The sequence below is a fragment of the Jaculus jaculus genome, chromosome 10, assembly GCF_020740685.1.
Source record: "Jaculus jaculus isolate mJacJac1 chromosome 10, mJacJac1.mat.Y.cur, whole genome shotgun sequence".
NCBI classification, from domain to species: Eukaryota; Metazoa; Chordata; class Mammalia; order Rodentia; family Dipodidae; genus Jaculus; species Jaculus jaculus.
The window spans coordinates 38,665,644-38,682,391 of record NC_059111.1 but is presented as its reverse complement, the minus strand read 5'-3'; the positions used below and the strand labels follow the sequence as shown (position 1 = coordinate 38,682,391).

The 16,748-nt window shown below is 38.3% G+C and overlaps 1 protein-coding gene across 4 annotated transcripts in view; it reads right to left on the bottom strand.

Annotated features, from left to right (window-relative positions):
• The window catches only part of Col12a1 (collagen type XII alpha 1 chain), a 124,160-nt gene that overhangs the window by 59,665 nt on the left and 47,747 nt on the right, over positions 1-16,748 (bottom strand). For all 4 annotated transcript variants that reach the window (XM_004660403.2, XM_045161056.1, XM_045161057.1 and 1 more), the window contains 10 exons: positions 13,982-14,121; positions 13,363-13,492; positions 11,893-12,035; positions 11,459-11,588; positions 8,826-8,962; positions 7,448-7,577; positions 2,020-2,159; positions 1,480-1,612; positions 1,351-1,377; positions 323-465 (listed from right to left, as the gene is read on the bottom strand). In XM_004660403.2, coding sequence (XP_004660460.1) covers positions 323-465; positions 1,351-1,377; positions 1,480-1,612; positions 2,020-2,159; positions 7,448-7,577; positions 8,826-8,962; positions 11,459-11,588; positions 11,893-12,035; positions 13,363-13,492; positions 13,982-14,121 — 1,253 coding nt within the window. The remainder of the gene's footprint in view (positions 1-322; positions 466-1,350; positions 1,378-1,479; positions 1,613-2,019; positions 2,160-7,447; positions 7,578-8,825; positions 8,963-11,458; positions 11,589-11,892; positions 12,036-13,362; positions 13,493-13,981; positions 14,122-16,748) is intronic.

The window sequence follows — 16,748 nt, the reverse complement described above, 5'->3', positions numbered from 1 at the left end:
ATTTTATTAAGTTAGGGGATGAGCTAATGTTCTATATAGATTTTAAAACTAGTTATCTTCATGATAATTGGAAATATCAAGGTACATGACTAAAGCTGGAAGTTTTATGAAAAGCAACTATCTTGTCCCACAGAATATACACTGTGTGTCCATGATGCACTCCAGGGAAAGGATCAGCTAAGGTCAAATGGCCAAATTCAATAGAGAAAATCTTGCATCCCTCTACCAAGTAAATATTGCTAATTAAACACTAAGAATAAACAGAGTTTAAAAAGAAACAGGCAGAATTTATTCAAGTTGCAATTTTTATAGAACAAATTACCGTCTGTTCATTGCCTTCCCCAGTGGAAGGCTGGTAAGTGACTCTATACTTCTGCACACGACCGCTGGCAGGGTCCCACTTGACAGTCAAGCTGTTAGATGTTGCGTTGTACACCTGAAGGTTCCGTGGACCACTTTTTGGAGCTAAAAGGGATTATTGAGACCAAATTAAACATAGAAAATAAAGCCTCAAAAAAGTATAATTCCCTAGGAAATCATGACACTTTGGAATTAAAATTAAGCACATAATAAAAATAATCACTGAATCTTAAATGACTTCTTGGTGTGGTCCAGATGTCTTCATTCCCCCAAACTTATCCTCCCATAAGGTGAAGCCCTTACACTCAATATGATGGTATTTGTAAGTGGGGTTTTGAATACAGATGAGGTGCTCAGAGTGCAGCTCTCACAGTCTTCATGTGACAGGCATGAGAGAGCAGTTTTAATCTTTCTCTGCCATGTAACCACAGTGAGAGGACAGATGAAGGCCCTCATGAGGAACAAACAGTCAGCAGGCATCTGATCTGGATCTTGAACTTCCTATTCCCTGAAACTGTTTTGCTTACACTACTGATTGAAATTCTAAGCTCTTGTGCAAGTAGGGGAATGCTCTACTGCTGAGCTATATCCCCACCCCTTCACACTCTTTTTTTTTTTTTTTTAATTTTGATACAGGGTCTTGCTAAGTTGACCAGAATGGCCTTGAAGTCATTATTCTCCTGCCTCAGCCTCACTGTGTAAGTAAGTTCTCAGGCCTGCACCATCATGTCTGGCTTCCATTTTCCAGAAGTATAAGAATATACATTTTTGCTCCATAATTCACCCAGGTGACTGCTCTATGATGAAAGCTCATAGACTCCTTGGTAAGTAACAGAAAAACCAAGTTGTTCAAGAAAATCCCACTAAAATGAGGCTCATGGAAACACTTTGCAGTTTAAAACCAGAAGGCCCTGTTCACAATGCACTTTACAGTATTTATCATTAATTTATCATTCATTCACTCCAAGAATTCAGTAAATTATTTCTTACCTTGTGTTGTTAAGGGTATCAAGCGCACTAAAAGAAAACAGAATTTGTAGAAACATTACTAGTGTAGTTGTCATTCTGTGCTTTAAATCTATCTTGAAGTCAGTTTCTATTTGAAAGCTGAACACCTACATGTACGCTCACGGCCAGTCAGGTCATCACTCTCAGACTCATCAGGGTAGATGGCAGTAATGGAAACTTCATAGACAGTGTTGGGGTTCAGGTTTTCAAACACCAAGGTATTTTCATCTCCATTTAAGATGGTCTTGGAAAGAAGGGAGAAACACAGGCATACAAAATGTCATGCACACTCAGTGACATTTTGTGGATATCTTTAGGTGGATGTCCCTTTGTTCTGATCAAACCCATATACAAAAATACTATGAGCAAGCCGGGCGTGGTGGCGCACGCCTTTAATCCCAGCACTCGGGAGGCAGAGGTAGGAGGATCGCCGAGAGTTCGAGGCCACCCTGAGACTACATAGTGAATTACAGGTCAGCCTGAGCCAGAGTGAGACCCTACCTCGAAAAAAAAAAAAAAAATACTATGAGCAAATCAGGTAACAGAAGTGGTACTTATTTCACCCTGCTTCCCATTAACTAAGTGGAGAGGGAGGAAGACATAAGAAAGGAAATATGGAGTTGAAAGGAAGAGAGAAAGAGTTACCATTACCTCCATCTTATCTGGGCTTCCCACTGGTGCCCAGGTTATTCTGTAGAGTGACACATCGGAAGCTCCATGATCCCAGATCCCTCGGAAGCTCTCTGGTGTTACTTCAGTCAGCTGCAGGTTTGTAGGAGCTGGAACAGGTCCTATTATTTTAAAAAAAGGCAAGACTAAGTTTTTAATTTTAATTACAAATTAATTTGGTATAATAAAACTGCTTTGTTTTATTTTAGTAGGTATGGAAAAATTACAGGCAAATCTCCTGCAATATACAAAAAAAATTGAATATGAAAACTGCATACAGAATTCAGAAACACATCAAAATGATCAAGTTGACCTCATTCCAGAGATACAAAGATGATTCAATATACACATCAATAAATGTAACATAGTATATAAATGGTTTCAAGGAAATAAATCACATGATTGTCTCAATAGATGTAGAAGAGGCTTTTGACAAATTCCAACATCTTTTCATGATAAAATCCATGAAGAAACTAGGAATAGAAGAATATCTCTCAATATGATAACTTACCTATAACAAACCACTAGCCAACAGCATGCTAAATGGAAAAACCTCAAAATATTCCCACTAAGATCAGGAACAAGACAAGGATGTCCACTCTCTCCACTCCTATTCAACATACTCCTTGGAGTCTTAGCCAGAGCAATAAGACAAGAAGGAAATAAAAGGGATACAAACAGGAAAGAAAGAAGTCAAATCATTCTTACTTGTAAATACATGATTCTTATACATAAGAACTAAAGACACCACCAGAAAATTCCAAGCACTACTAAACATTTTCAGCAAACTGACAGGATACAAAATTAACATATAAATATCAGTAGCTTTTCTATGCATACATAACAAACATATTGAAAAAGAAATAGGGAAACAAGTTCATTCACAATGGTCTCTAAAAAAAAAGTTGAATAAACCTAACCAAAGAAGTGAAAATTTTCTACAATGGTAACTTTAAAACACTGAAGAAAAACATTAAGGAAGAATACACAAGAATATGGAAAGACTTCCCATGCTAACATAAAGGAGGAAATGATATCATGAAAATGGATGTACTTCCAAAAGCAAACTACAGATTTACTGAAATCCCTATCAAAATACCAATGCCACTCTCTACAGAAGTAGAAAAAAAAGTCTGTCTGGAAATGTACATAGAAGCACAAAACAGTCTGAGCAAAAAGAACAATATTAGAGAAATCACATCTGATCTAAAGTTATATCCCAGGGCCATAGTAAGAACAACAACATGGTTCTGGCACAAAAAAAGACATGCAGATCAATCTGCATAGGTACAGCCACCTGATTTTTGACAAAAAAAAAAAAAATGGGGCTGGAGAGATGGCTTAGCGGTTAAGCGCTTGCCTGTGAAGCCTAAGGACCCCGGTTCGAGGCTCGGTTCCCCAGGTCCCACGTTAGCCAGATGCACAAGGGGGCGCACGCGTCTGGAGTTCATTTGCAGAGGCTGGAAGCCCTGGCACGCCCATTCTCTCTCTCTCCCTCTATCTGTCTTTCTCTCTGTGTCTGTCACTCTCAAATAAATTTTTAAAAAAATGTTGACATGCATTGGAGAAATGATAACCTTTTAAAAAATATTGCAAGAAAAGCTGTACATGTATACATGGAAGAATGAAACTACATCTGTTTCTCACCTTTTACAAAAATGAATCAAAGACCTTGATATACAAGCTAAAACTCTAAAACTGATAAATGAAAAGATAGGGGAATTACTACAAGATACAGACACCAGCAAGGACTTTCTAAACTCCAGTTGCTCAGGAAATAATGTGAACAATTGCCAAGTAAGATTTTATGAAACTGAAAACCTTCTATATAGCAAATAACAATTATTAAGTGAAGAGAAATACCACAGAATGGGAAAAATCTAAAATACACAGAACTCAAACAATTAAGTAACAAAAAAATCAAACAACATAATCAATAAATGAGCTAATTAAGTGAACAGACAGTTATCAAAAAGATGAAGCACAGGGTCCAGGCTCCCTGCAGTGGAGGGTGTGTGGCAGGCATGGCAGCATGGAATGAGAGTGGGCCCTGAGGAGATAAAGGACCCATCACACTTCAGCCTGGCCTCAGCAGAAACCACACAGGAACTGGGAAAATAAGCAAAAGTGCTGCTTTCTCAGTGAATCTGCTATCAGCACAAGGGTGAAGGAGATAGACACTAAGGACACTCAATACCTACCAAACCAGAGATCCAGAGGTTCCTAAGTGCCCATCACTGAAGGAGACTTAAAATGCTCCCAGCATGGCTAAGGGAATTTTGTGAAAGAGGGGGCAGAAAGATTGTTAGAGCCACAAGTGGGGACATTATGCACAGAAACATTGCCTCTCCCCCATGACGGACTGCTGCCCCCACAATACATGATCCACAATCCCCATGGGGTTGACCTGCATGCCCAATGAGGAGGGCCTCTTTGGAAAAGGGGCAGGGAGGAGGGAAAGGGTGGTATCAGCATGTGTTGTTTACATATTAAGTATCTCCATATCTAATAAAAATAAATATTAAAAAAGATGAAGCGCAAATGGCCAATAAACATATGAAACAATGTTAAAGCTCATTAGCCATCAGAGAAATTCACATGAAAACTACACTGAGATTCTTGTCATCCCAGTCAGAATGGCAGTCAATAAGAAACAAATGCTGACAAGAAGATGGACAAAAATATGTAACCAGTCTACCCATTATAGAAATCAGGGTACAGTTTCCTCAGGAACTAAGATAGAGGAACTGTTGCATGACCCATACACCTCTTCTGGATATTTACCCAAAGTACTGCAAGGGAACAGAGATACCTGCATATCAGCACTTACTGCAGCACTAGTGATAACAGCTAAGTTATGGAATCAGCTTTGGTGTCTAAAAACAGAGGAATGGATGAAGAAAATATGGCATGTGTATTTTTTTACCTATCAAAAAAAGGAAATTATTTCACTTGAAGGAAAATGGATGCAACTGGGAATAATGATATTAAGCAAATTAAGTCCGTCACAGAACAACAAACATCATGTTTCCTCTCATTCGTGGGTCCTGGGTCTTACATCGATAAATAAGTTATACACGCACATATGACACAAAATTAGAAGCCAAACTGACTTGAGGGGGGAAAAAAAGGGATAGTAATGGCAAGGGGCAGAGGTACAGGGGATGTGTGCAAAACACATCATATAGGTGCATGAAAATGTCCTAATGAGCTAGTACCATGTACAATGAAATAAATAAATATAGAGCAAGAATGTCATGAGCTAATATTACCTTCAATATTGATGCTAAGGAAACTGGTGCCGATGTGTTACTCAGAACTTGTTCTAATTGCCCCAAAGGAAATAATTTCATTCTATTTTTGAAAACACATGTCAGTGAAATTTGAAAATGAAATGTCTGCCTTGCTTTAAAGACCACTAAGACTTCATACTTGGCAAAATGATTAGTCAATAGCTACCTATGCTTGAAAGTTTTAATCTAGCATACTAAATTACTTTTTCACTAATCTTTTTCTAGACTTCCCTCTCTATTTACCTGTTGTATTCATGAAGCTGTCAGTCGATTCACATGCATCAATCCTCATCTCTAGCCATGAACTTTACCAAGTAAGAGCTGATGCCAAGAAGACAAATGAAATTGCTAAGACATCTCACACCCTAACAAAATAGCAGTGACAAAAAAGAGAAATGCATATTCCTGCAATAAGGAGTAGGTTGGAATATGTGAAAAAATGCTCTTATCAAATATAGAGTTTGGCACCATAGAGACTTCAGTGAGGTGTATAGATACCCTTTCTATTGGACAGGAAGCAAAAGTTCCAGACTTTCACTTCTGGAAAGTTCCAAACCTAATGTTGATCCCACCAATAGATTATAGATAGGACCATCTAGTTTCTCTAGAACTTTGCTGTGCAGTACTGGGTATATGTAGCTAGTCTGAATCAAGGTGTGATGGAAATACAAATGCAATCTGGAACTGAAAGAACAATTATAGAAAGCTCATTAATTATACTGAGATATGACTAAACAGTAACATTTTTATATACTGAGTTGAATGAAATATATTATTAATTTTATGTGTCACTTTTTATATTATTGTAAGTACTAGAAACTTTTATATGTGGCTCCATTATGTTTGTTTGGAACACTGCTATCTCAAATCAAGTTATTATAGGTTGAACATGGTTAGATCATTATATGCTTAGCATTGCATTGAGTGATTATACTTCAGGTACTAGAGATACAAGTCAAGTTCTCTACCTTCTGTAGGAAGGACAGTAACAGGTAAAGTACTAAGCCATTAAAAGGCTAAATCAGGTAATAACTAGGTTAAATCCTTAGAAATACCAGAAGAGGGAGAGAAAGGGACAGCCATTAAAGTTGGAGCAGAGCACAGCAGGGAAAGGGTACTCCTGGAAGGCTGTCCTATGTCTCTGTGCCACCATGTCGCTATGGCAACTTCCCCTCCTTTGGGATCTGATGGTGCAACCTGAGTCCTACTCACCTGGGTTTCCTTTCCTGACCATGAGCATTTTGAATTACTTTCCATCTCCACAACTAAATTGTAAAGTGCTGAAGGAAAATATTCTTGCATTTACTTTTTCCCAGATAGTATTTTCCATTAGAAGAAAATTAGTAAAAGCAATCTAAATATTAATAAATACTGGCCAAAGGGGAACTAGAAGGGCTGGAGAGATGGCTTAGTGGTTAAGCGCTTGCCTGTGAAGCCTAAGGACCCTGGTTCGAGGCTCGGTTCCCCAGGTCCCACGTTAGCCAGATGCACAAGGGGGCGCATGCGTCTGGAGTTCGTTTGCAGAGGCTGGAAGCCCTGGCGCGCCCATTCTCTCTCTCTCCCTCTATCTGTCTTTCTCTCTGTGTCTGTCACTCTCAAATAAAATAAATAAATAAAAATTTTAAAAAAAAGGGAACTAGAAAATGGAATAACCCAGTAAGTAGATACACACATGTATGTTTAATGTATCTCCACTGGTTGAGTGCTTAGCACTGAATAAAACATCACTCTCATGTCCTGCAAGACTCAAGGGAGTGGAAAGAAAGAGCCAGAGGACCAGAAGGAGTGCTATGGAATTCTCTCTTCTGAACATGAAGCAGCAATTACATTTATTTAGTTTCATAGACACTACCATTACCTGCACAAGACCTGTGTAATATTGGGCCTATCAATATTTCATCATGAATGATGAAGGAGGACAAAAGGGAAAAAGACAATGAAGTAAAAGACTAGCTAGAAAGAAGAGACATGTTGGAAATGGGATGAGAGAAAGAGAACAAAACAAAGTAATGGAGACATTATGATCCAAATGCATTATGTACATGTATTAAAAGCTGTCAACTAAAAAGTTCTTAACATGTTTCCTCAAGTGTTGATAAAGCAGAGGCACAACTCACGGGTTGTTTCTTGTGCAGTCACTGGGGAAGACTGGCCCTCATCATATACTGCAGAAACACTGACTGTGTACAGAGTTTGAGAGGAGAGGTCTTTGAGAGAAGTGCTGGCCCTGGATCGGTCCACCTCCACCTGTTAGAGGACAGAAGCAAAGCAGTGAGCTGCTGCACAAAGGACTTGATTTGCTCTCCATTGTTTACTTACCTCTCAGACTAGAATGTACAAATTTTGAATATAAAATAGACAGTGTCTTTCAATTTACATAAGAATCCATAAACTGAACATGGCTTAAATGTTTCCAATGTAGAAAAAATCATGTATTGGAGCCACATCTGGCCTGATCACCTGGCAAATGATGGCTACCTTTGGATTCAAACATCTGAGTCACTTTCACCTGCTTCTCTTTATATCTCTATTTTATTTCTTCCAGAAATGTTTTCATGCATTATCTCATTTGTTGTGGATAAGAGCTCAGTGAGGCCTGCTGACCATTAAGCCACTTTTGAAATGGAAGCCCAGGGTGAAGTTACTGTGTGCCCATGTAAAAATAAGCTTCCACATGTACAAATGACCATAAGCTCACACCATTTCTATATTTCAAAACTTCCTCTGAGATTTTGGCATTAATGTTTCCCTCAAGAACACAAAAAACTTAAACTTATTTTGTGGTGAAGCATCTCAATGTGCTCGTATTTTGCATCAGGTTGTCTTATAAGACACCTCAAGATTATCTCAAAAACTTCACCCTGGAAAACATACTCTTCTGACAACACATTTCCCCCTTCTCTTCATCCTGCTCAGCAGCCCTGGCTTCTTATCATCTGGCAAACTTCCTCTTCTCTTTTCTGTGTCTTCTCACTATCTTTTATCTTTAGAAGTATTATAAGAGTCTTAGTCATTCACAGAATGCACAGCACCATATAAGGCATCTGGATGAGAAGGAAATGCCTGGTAGATTCTATAACCCTTTATCTACTTAAGGGATGATAGGGGTTTTTTTTTTTTGTTTTTTATGAATGATTTATTATATGAACAAATTGTAAATTGGTCATATTCCCATCAGATTATATTCTTATGTTCCCTTTCTCCTGTCCCCCCCATTCCAAAGAGCACCCACCTCAGTGGGGTTATCAGTAATGACTGTGGGGTCATGAGAGATGATGATTTTGAGATTGATGTCACACAGCAAAGCATTTCTGGCACAGTCCAATATATGACTAACTTACAAAAATATGTTGGGATGTTTTATTAACATTTTGCCTTTTATTAATAAAGTAACAAGCAATCAAAACATGCTATCATCTATATGTGATAAGATTTCTTTGTTAAGCCTTCTAGAAAAACAAATAAATTGTCATCTCACTTCTAATCTCACTCTACCTCTTTGAAATCCTCTTCCGGAGTTCTGTATTGAACAACATATTTGCGCACTTTTCCCAGCACAGGTTCCCAAATGACACTCATGGTGCTGTGAGTCACATCTCTGAGTTTCACATTCTGAGGTCTGGGTAAAGGCACTGGAGAAGCAGGAGAGATTAGATCCACATATGGTTCTCACCCACAAAGCTATCAGTGTTCAAGAAGTTGTTTGCAGAAATCTTGAAAGTATACATCAAAATGACTTTCTTTCACAATTTTTATTAACATTTTCCATGATTATAAAAAATATCCCATGATATTACCCTCCCTCCTCCCCACCCTTTCCCCTTTGAAATTCCATTCTCCATCATATTACCTCCCCATCTCAATCATTGTAGTTATATATATACTATACCAACCTATTAAGTACCCTCCTCCCTTCCTTTCTCTTCCCTTTATATCTCCTTTTTAACTTACTGGCCTCTGCTACTAAGTATCAAAATGACTTTTTAATATGGTGATGAAAAGTACTGTAATTCTACCAGACAGATCTGAATTCTTCCTACAAGGGCTACACAACGGAATGCGTGTTTCCACTGCTCTGCTCACTTCATGCTACTTTCTTCATGTTATCTTCTTCTACTACAGGTAGATAAGTTGCTGCTCAGCCATAATAAATCATAGCTCACCAAAAATGTGCCACTCAAATCAAGGGTGTATGCCCTTAAGAACGTGAGTGTGAAAAAATGTGAATAAAAAATAAAGATGGGCCAATGAATGTTAAGTACCCAATGAGATCATATATGAACAGACATAGATGGCTACACAGTTGGAAGAAAATCTCAATGGTAAAATTTTACTGAGTCAAACAAAATTTACCTGGAAAAAGGGAGAAGGAGCCAGCATGGTGGCACACACCTTTAATCCCAGCACTTGGGAGGCAGAGGTAGGAGGATTACTATGAGTTGGATGCCACCCTGAGACTACATAGTGAATGCCAGGTCAGCCTGGGCTAGACAGAGACCCTACCTTGAAAAACCAACAAAAAGGAGGAGGGCTGGAGAGATGGATTAGTGGTTAAGGCATTTGCCTGCAAAGCTAAAGGATCGTGATTTGATTCTCCAGAGCCCACATAAGCCAGATGCACAAGGGGACACATGCATGTGGTGTTCCTTTGCAGTGGCGGGAGGGCCTAGTGTGACCAATCTCTCTCTCCCTCTCTCTCTCTCTCTCTCTCTCTCTCTCTCTCTCTCTCTCTTTCTCTCTGTCTCCCCCTCCCTCTTTTTCTCTCTCAAATAAATAAATAAAATATAGAAAAAAAACTAAAATAAAAAGGGAGGAGGAAACAAGGGAATTTTCTCTTCTTGAATAAGATAGCCTTATTTTCACTGTCCACTGGATCACTCCCACATCAACTCTGCACATTTCTCCTCTTGCATGACTATTCCACTTCCACGATTCTGCATCCCCTGTCTTATCAGTGCTTTTGTCCTATATCTTTCTTTCCCCTCCTTTCATATATGGTAGCAGTCAAGAAACATCCTCAAGTTGCTGGTCATGTTTGTCTTACATCCCACTAGGGATTCATCTCGGGCCTTTTCTCTCAGGACCCACAGAGTTACAGTTTCCAATCTGTACTTGAACCCCTACTCTTTCAACTACCACTACACATTTCCACAAAACCACCAGCTGTGCTCAGGATCTAACAAACAGAAAGAAATAATAAGTAGATATTTATTTATTATCAATACACTTATACTCCTGAACTCTTTATTTTCTCTGGCATACTATATATCCTCATATATCCCACCCCCCAAGCTCCTTCCAACATCAGTCCTCACACTGATTGCATGAGTTTGAAGCAACACCTTGTAGTGTGCACCATTATTTCATGTCTATTCCTTGACTGGCACATTGCCAGGAGTAATTGATTTTTTAAGTATTTTTATTTATTTATTGCAAGCAGAGAGAGAGAGAATGAGTGCACTAGGGCCTCCAGCCACTACAAACAAACTCCATACGCATACACTACCTGTTGCATCTGGCCTATGTGGGTACTGGGGATTCAAACTTGGGTCTTTAGGCTTTGCAGGCAAGTGCCATAACCATTAAGCAATCTCTCCAGCCCAAGAGTAATTGATTTTAAGATATATCCATGCATCGCATACATTAAATGTTGAAAAAAACTATATGCTAAAATCAGCTTAAGATGCTTCCACAGAATTAAGGTAGCTATAATCAAATTTGAATGACAGTAGTAATGCTAGGTTTATTTGGTTTTATGTATATACATATATGTGTGTGTGTGTGTGTGTGTGTGTGTGTATGTATGTATGTATATATATATTTATATGAATGACATGAAAGTAGAATGACCATTTGCAGGGAGGAGGTGTTCCAGCAGAAGAGGTAGAAAATGAATAGGGGAAACCAGTGGGAAGGGTGTCAAATATGAGCAAAGCACAATGGTGTATATACATGTACATATGGAATGTATAATAAAACCCATTATTTGGTACACTAAAATGTAATTTAAAACATATAACTGTAAGTTATACATGCATTATCAAATTATGTGTTCACATTATGTGAATTAAATATTTTTAAAATGTTAGATTTACAGTCACAAAAAGAGAAAAAAAATGAGATCTTACATGTGACTTCACGAGCACTGGTGGGTTCACTCGTGAGGTCGTGCAGGACGGCTTGGACAGTGACCTCATACTCAGTGTTGGGAAGGAGGTCAGTCAGCTGCGCATCATTTATTGTTGGCCCTACACGCATCTGCATATGGAAATGCCAAGCAGAAATAAGACATTCAGATCAATGTTTACACTTACTGGGATATACAGCTGGACCAAGTTTGTCACCCCTAGATTATGACATGGTTTTATTTTTATATACATTAACTGCACTTCTTTCTTTCATGCCAATGTGTTCAAAAATGTGATGAAGGTCACAAACCTTATGTTCTATTTTTCTGGGTTTTTGTATAGCTTTATAAATTAGTTCATAAGTAGTTAAGTATAGTAGGGTCTTGTAAAGCTGGAATCTCAGAAAAGGCCACTGATGGAAAAGCACCTATTACCTCTTTGGGTTTCATTGCTTCAGTAGCCCTCACAGGTTGGTGTGACACAGTGTAACCAGTAGCTCCTCCCACAGGCTGCCACTGCACATGCATGGTGGTTGGACCAACATCATAAATATTCAGGCTAACTACAGGGACTGGCACTATGAAAGCATAAAACAAGAAATCAGTCAAATTCCTTTAAAACAGTGTTTCCCACCCGTGCTGCTTGAGGAATTAATGAGTTAATATAACCTTCAACAAGACCCAATATCATTACCCATTGTTAATAATACTCAGAGCTGCATGTTCCAACTATTAAACAGAGAAACCATTTCATAGTTCACATTGCAAGTAGCATTCCACAGAATTTATGAAAGACAAAATAGGTACTATCTTCCTAAAACAGTAATGTCTTTCTGGATCTTCATTATTTTGTCTTTCTATTCTTCAGACATAGAACTTCAGAAAGAACTAACCAACACAGCATTCATTCACCTTTCTTAAAATAAATACACTGAAAAGGAAGTTTCATGCATCAATAACTGGAACAGAGGGGATTTATAAGCCTTTTTGAAAAACTCATGAAACAAAATAAAAATTTTACAATCCCTTCTTCATGAAACACCCATATAGTTTTTGTTTATTTTTTGCTCAAAGGTTGATCATAACTTTATCACATTAATCCATCCAAGTAAAAACTACATTTTCTCCACTGCCTGTTGCCAACTCTAAGGGGACACAAGGGATAAGGACTTAAGGAACTGAGGAGCAAGCAAAAGTCAGTTCTTGCTCCACAAAGAATGGTGCTCCCTTCTTCATCTTGTAAGTAGCTTCCCTTATTTTCTCTGAAGTCAAACCAAGCTGCAGAAAGAATAACATGTCTAGGCAGCGTAGTTTTGAAACTTTACCAAGAATAAGGGCAAGGAACAGCTGAAAGTACCACTCAAAGTCAACATCACTGAAGCTTCACTAACAAGGCCAGAGGCTAGGATGTCCTTCTGGACAGCAGGGAGGTCTGGCCATCAGCAGAGGTGAAATAGGTCATCTCTGCCCTGAAAACCCTTAAGTCCCACTCCCCCATGATGCCTTTCCTCATATCTTACCCCCAAAGAGCTTTCTACTATGTAACAACTGCAATAAGGTTTACATATTGCCCCTGAAAGGCATAGTTGCATATAAAGAGAATATCTTAAAAACAGAAAGTCCCCAGACCCTGCAAAGTAAAGAACCACATTACAAGTCTTTTCCCTATGAATTAATAGTGGCCATAACCACCTACTCCTTCCCTGGTGATGGCAGCAGCCAGCCAGGATGGAAGGTCATTAAGAATCAACTAAGCATCTGCATAAAGGCACACCTAATAAATGTTTGTTGAAGGGATAGTGTGGAAAGGAATAAGGCTGGCAAAATTCTCACAGGTGCCATCACCTCTTTATCTTGGAAAAAAAAAAACAATGTGAAAATGCTGCCACTGTGAATCTGACTTACAGGTTTTCTCTGTGCCCTTCAGAGGTTCACTATATTCATCTTCTACCACAGAATACACATTCACAACATACTCCGTCTCAGGCTTGAGGTCTTTCAGCACTGTGCTGGTTTCCAGTCGACTCACATAAAACTGGGGGGAATGGATAAAATAAATAGTAACAATGTATGCTATATTCAATTCCTTTATTCCCACCATAACCTACAAAACAGTTCCTGCTTAGAGGGTTTACTAGGCCTCTGTCTTGTTTTGGAAAACTACCAGGTTACAGTGAGATCTCAGATAATCAAAATAACTTCACCCTATGTTTATGGAAATGAGTAACTAAAACTAGCTCATCTTTAATTTCCCTTGCCAATGCTATGAATATAGTACAAATTTATGGACAAATCAACATCCTAAAATTAACTAATTTTACAAGTGATGCTGACATTCTGAAATGATTGAGACCATAAGAACTTAAGCAAGGCCATTTCCCTTTAGTGCAGTCCAGATGGAAGTGTCTGTCTGGCAAGGAACAGAAGTACCATGCTTCCTCTAGGTTGGTCTCCCACCCACAGCCTAGTGAGGAGCACTTAATCTCAGCCTAAGAAAGGAGTGGATAAGGTGTTGTCTACTCACTTCTTGACGTTTCCCTCCAGAAACAGGGTAGTATTCCACCTTGTATCTGTCCACACTGTCAGAAGGAGGTGTCCAGCTCACTCTAAAAGAACGATGAGTTCTCTCAGAAATCACTAAGTTAGAAGGCGCTTCCAAGTCACCTATATGCAAAGATAAAGTGCATACACTTTTCATTATTGTAGCAAGGTGATGCCGTTTGCCATTAGATTGAGATAGTATTTAGTTGACATCCATACACAAAGTTTTTACAACCTTACTTTCACACACTAAGTACATAATTAACCAAGATAGAGGACTGTTGCCTACATGATCTGTCTGAAGTACCAGTCAAAGGGTGTTTAGACTTAGAGGATTCTAAATTGGAGCTCACTATCCTTCCTCAGACCTGATCCTCCTTTTCTTCATGACGCCAATAGTCAGTCAACAACACCCAAAACCTCTGAATCATCTCTAGACACTTTCTGTCCTCTCAACATTCATACGCCTAATCACACATGAGCATTTTATGGTGATAATTCAGCTTCTCCATTGTCTCTGTAAAGATTAAGATACCACTTGCATCCAAACCCATGATCATGTGTATATATGCTGTGTTCTCTGAGGGTCACACTGGTTTCTCATTCATACTTATTTACCATATAGAATTGGATTATTATATGTTTAGTTTGAGTGCAATAATAAGAAATTTTAGTCACTTTTCACTCAAGAAAGAGTTAAAACAAGAAGTATTTCAAAATATGAGAATATCCTATGCCTATGACTATACTTTCTGTGGGTAGACACAGGTGAAGTGACTAACATATAATTCTATCTGGAAGAACTAACAATGAAAATGGGCATGGTAAACTTAATGTGACCAATGGCAACATATTCTAAATAATTTAAGGAAAATGGGTTTGCCCAATGACTCCAAGATCATAGCTAATCATTTTCGTGCAAGCTCCTTTGGCTTTCTTTGTAAGCCAAAACTGGAAGAGCATTTCCATTCTTAGTACCGTAGCCTTTATTGTACTTGGGGCAAAGTCAACTTGCAAAATTATCAGGCAGTTTTACTGCCTGGGAAACTTCAATGAATTAAACTATTACATAGTTGATAAAAATAAATAAATGAAAACAGATAAAAGATGTTTTCATCCCCATTTCAAGTTCTCTCCAAGTGAATAAAACTACAATTCTTTCAGCTAATGCAGAGCCAGAAGACTACAAATTCTGGCTGCCCAGCTGGTCTATTTCTCCAGGGAAAATGTCAGTCTGTTGTTCAAAATCCAAAGGGGAAAATCTGCAAAAGTCTGAAGATAGGAACTCAAGAAGGAACATGCAAAAAACACATAACCTCAGGACCCAACCTTGTGAAGCATCTTACCACATTACTGATCGACTTCAATCCAACTTAAAGCCATGAGTTTATGAAGGACAGAGTCTACCACAACCTATATGTATTTAAGGGGAATTTTCTCACCTAATAAAGATCATAATTTTATCTACAGTTGATTTTTTTCCAAGTCCTTAGCTTTTTATACTTGCCATGTTTTTGTCCTATCATTTATACAGATATGAATCATTCTGTACAATTCTTTCACTAGAAATCCAGTTCTATAATTCTAAGTGCTAATCTCACACCCATAGTTACCTTCTCTAAAGCCTCAAAATGGAATCTTTAGTGATTCGGCCCTAAGCAATTTCTCTAAATCTATTTCTTTTCTGGTAAAGAAAAAGTATGTAACGTGTGAAAGCTTAAACATTAACTTCACTTCACATTTGGGGGTTATCTATGTAAAATTGTCAATATGTCTATAGTTGAAATAAAGCAAATCAGACATGAGACACTCATATCAAGAAAATGACAAAAACAATTAAACTTTCTAGAACCAGGCCTGTGAATAGCCATCTGCTAGCATGGTAGTAATGAAAGTGAAGCTGCCTGACTACTGGGCAGATTTGTGGCACAAAAGAGGCATCTCCCTGTCTCTCTTGCTCTCCACCACCATTTATGCATCATGTGAGGATAAATAAATTAAATATATCCTTAAATAAGCTAGAAAACCTTTTTCTTTTGGTGTCATCAAAAAAATCAGAAATAGGGCTGGAGAGATGGCTTAGCAGTTAAGCGCTTGCTTGTGAAGCCTAAGGACCCCGGTTCGAGGCTCGGTTCCCCAGGTCCCATGTTAGCCAGATGCACAAGGGGGCGCACGCATCTGGAGTTCGTCTGCAGAGGCTGGAAGCCCTGGCGCGCCCATTCTCTCTCTCTCCCTCTATCTGTCTTTCTCTCTGTGTCTGTCACTCTCAAATAAATAAATTTTTTTTAAAAAGTCTTTTAAAAAAAATCAGAAATATAAAAGATCTAATGCAGCAGTTCTCAACTGGTAATGGTTTTTCCCCCCTGTGGATATTTGGCAACAATAAAGAGAAAATCTTCCAAGGTTTTAAGAAAGAAATTTGAAAATGAATGCTCAATCATGTCTGCTATATCTTTGCAATTGCTACACTCACTCCAATTGTTACAAAACCAAAATAAATTAATGAAGCATAGTTTATATATACTTAAAAGTAATTTTGTCATATAATAAAGACCATAATTTTCTCACTAATTTTCCAATAGCCTTCAGTATGGGTGCTTATCCTCTATAGAAGAACTAGTATTATAAAGATCCAAAATATTTTCATTGTCACAACTCAGGGATGCTTTTGGAATGCAATGTGCACAAGCCAAAGATGCTGCTAAACTTCTTACAGTGTACAAAACAGCATATCCTCCCCACAAAAAAAA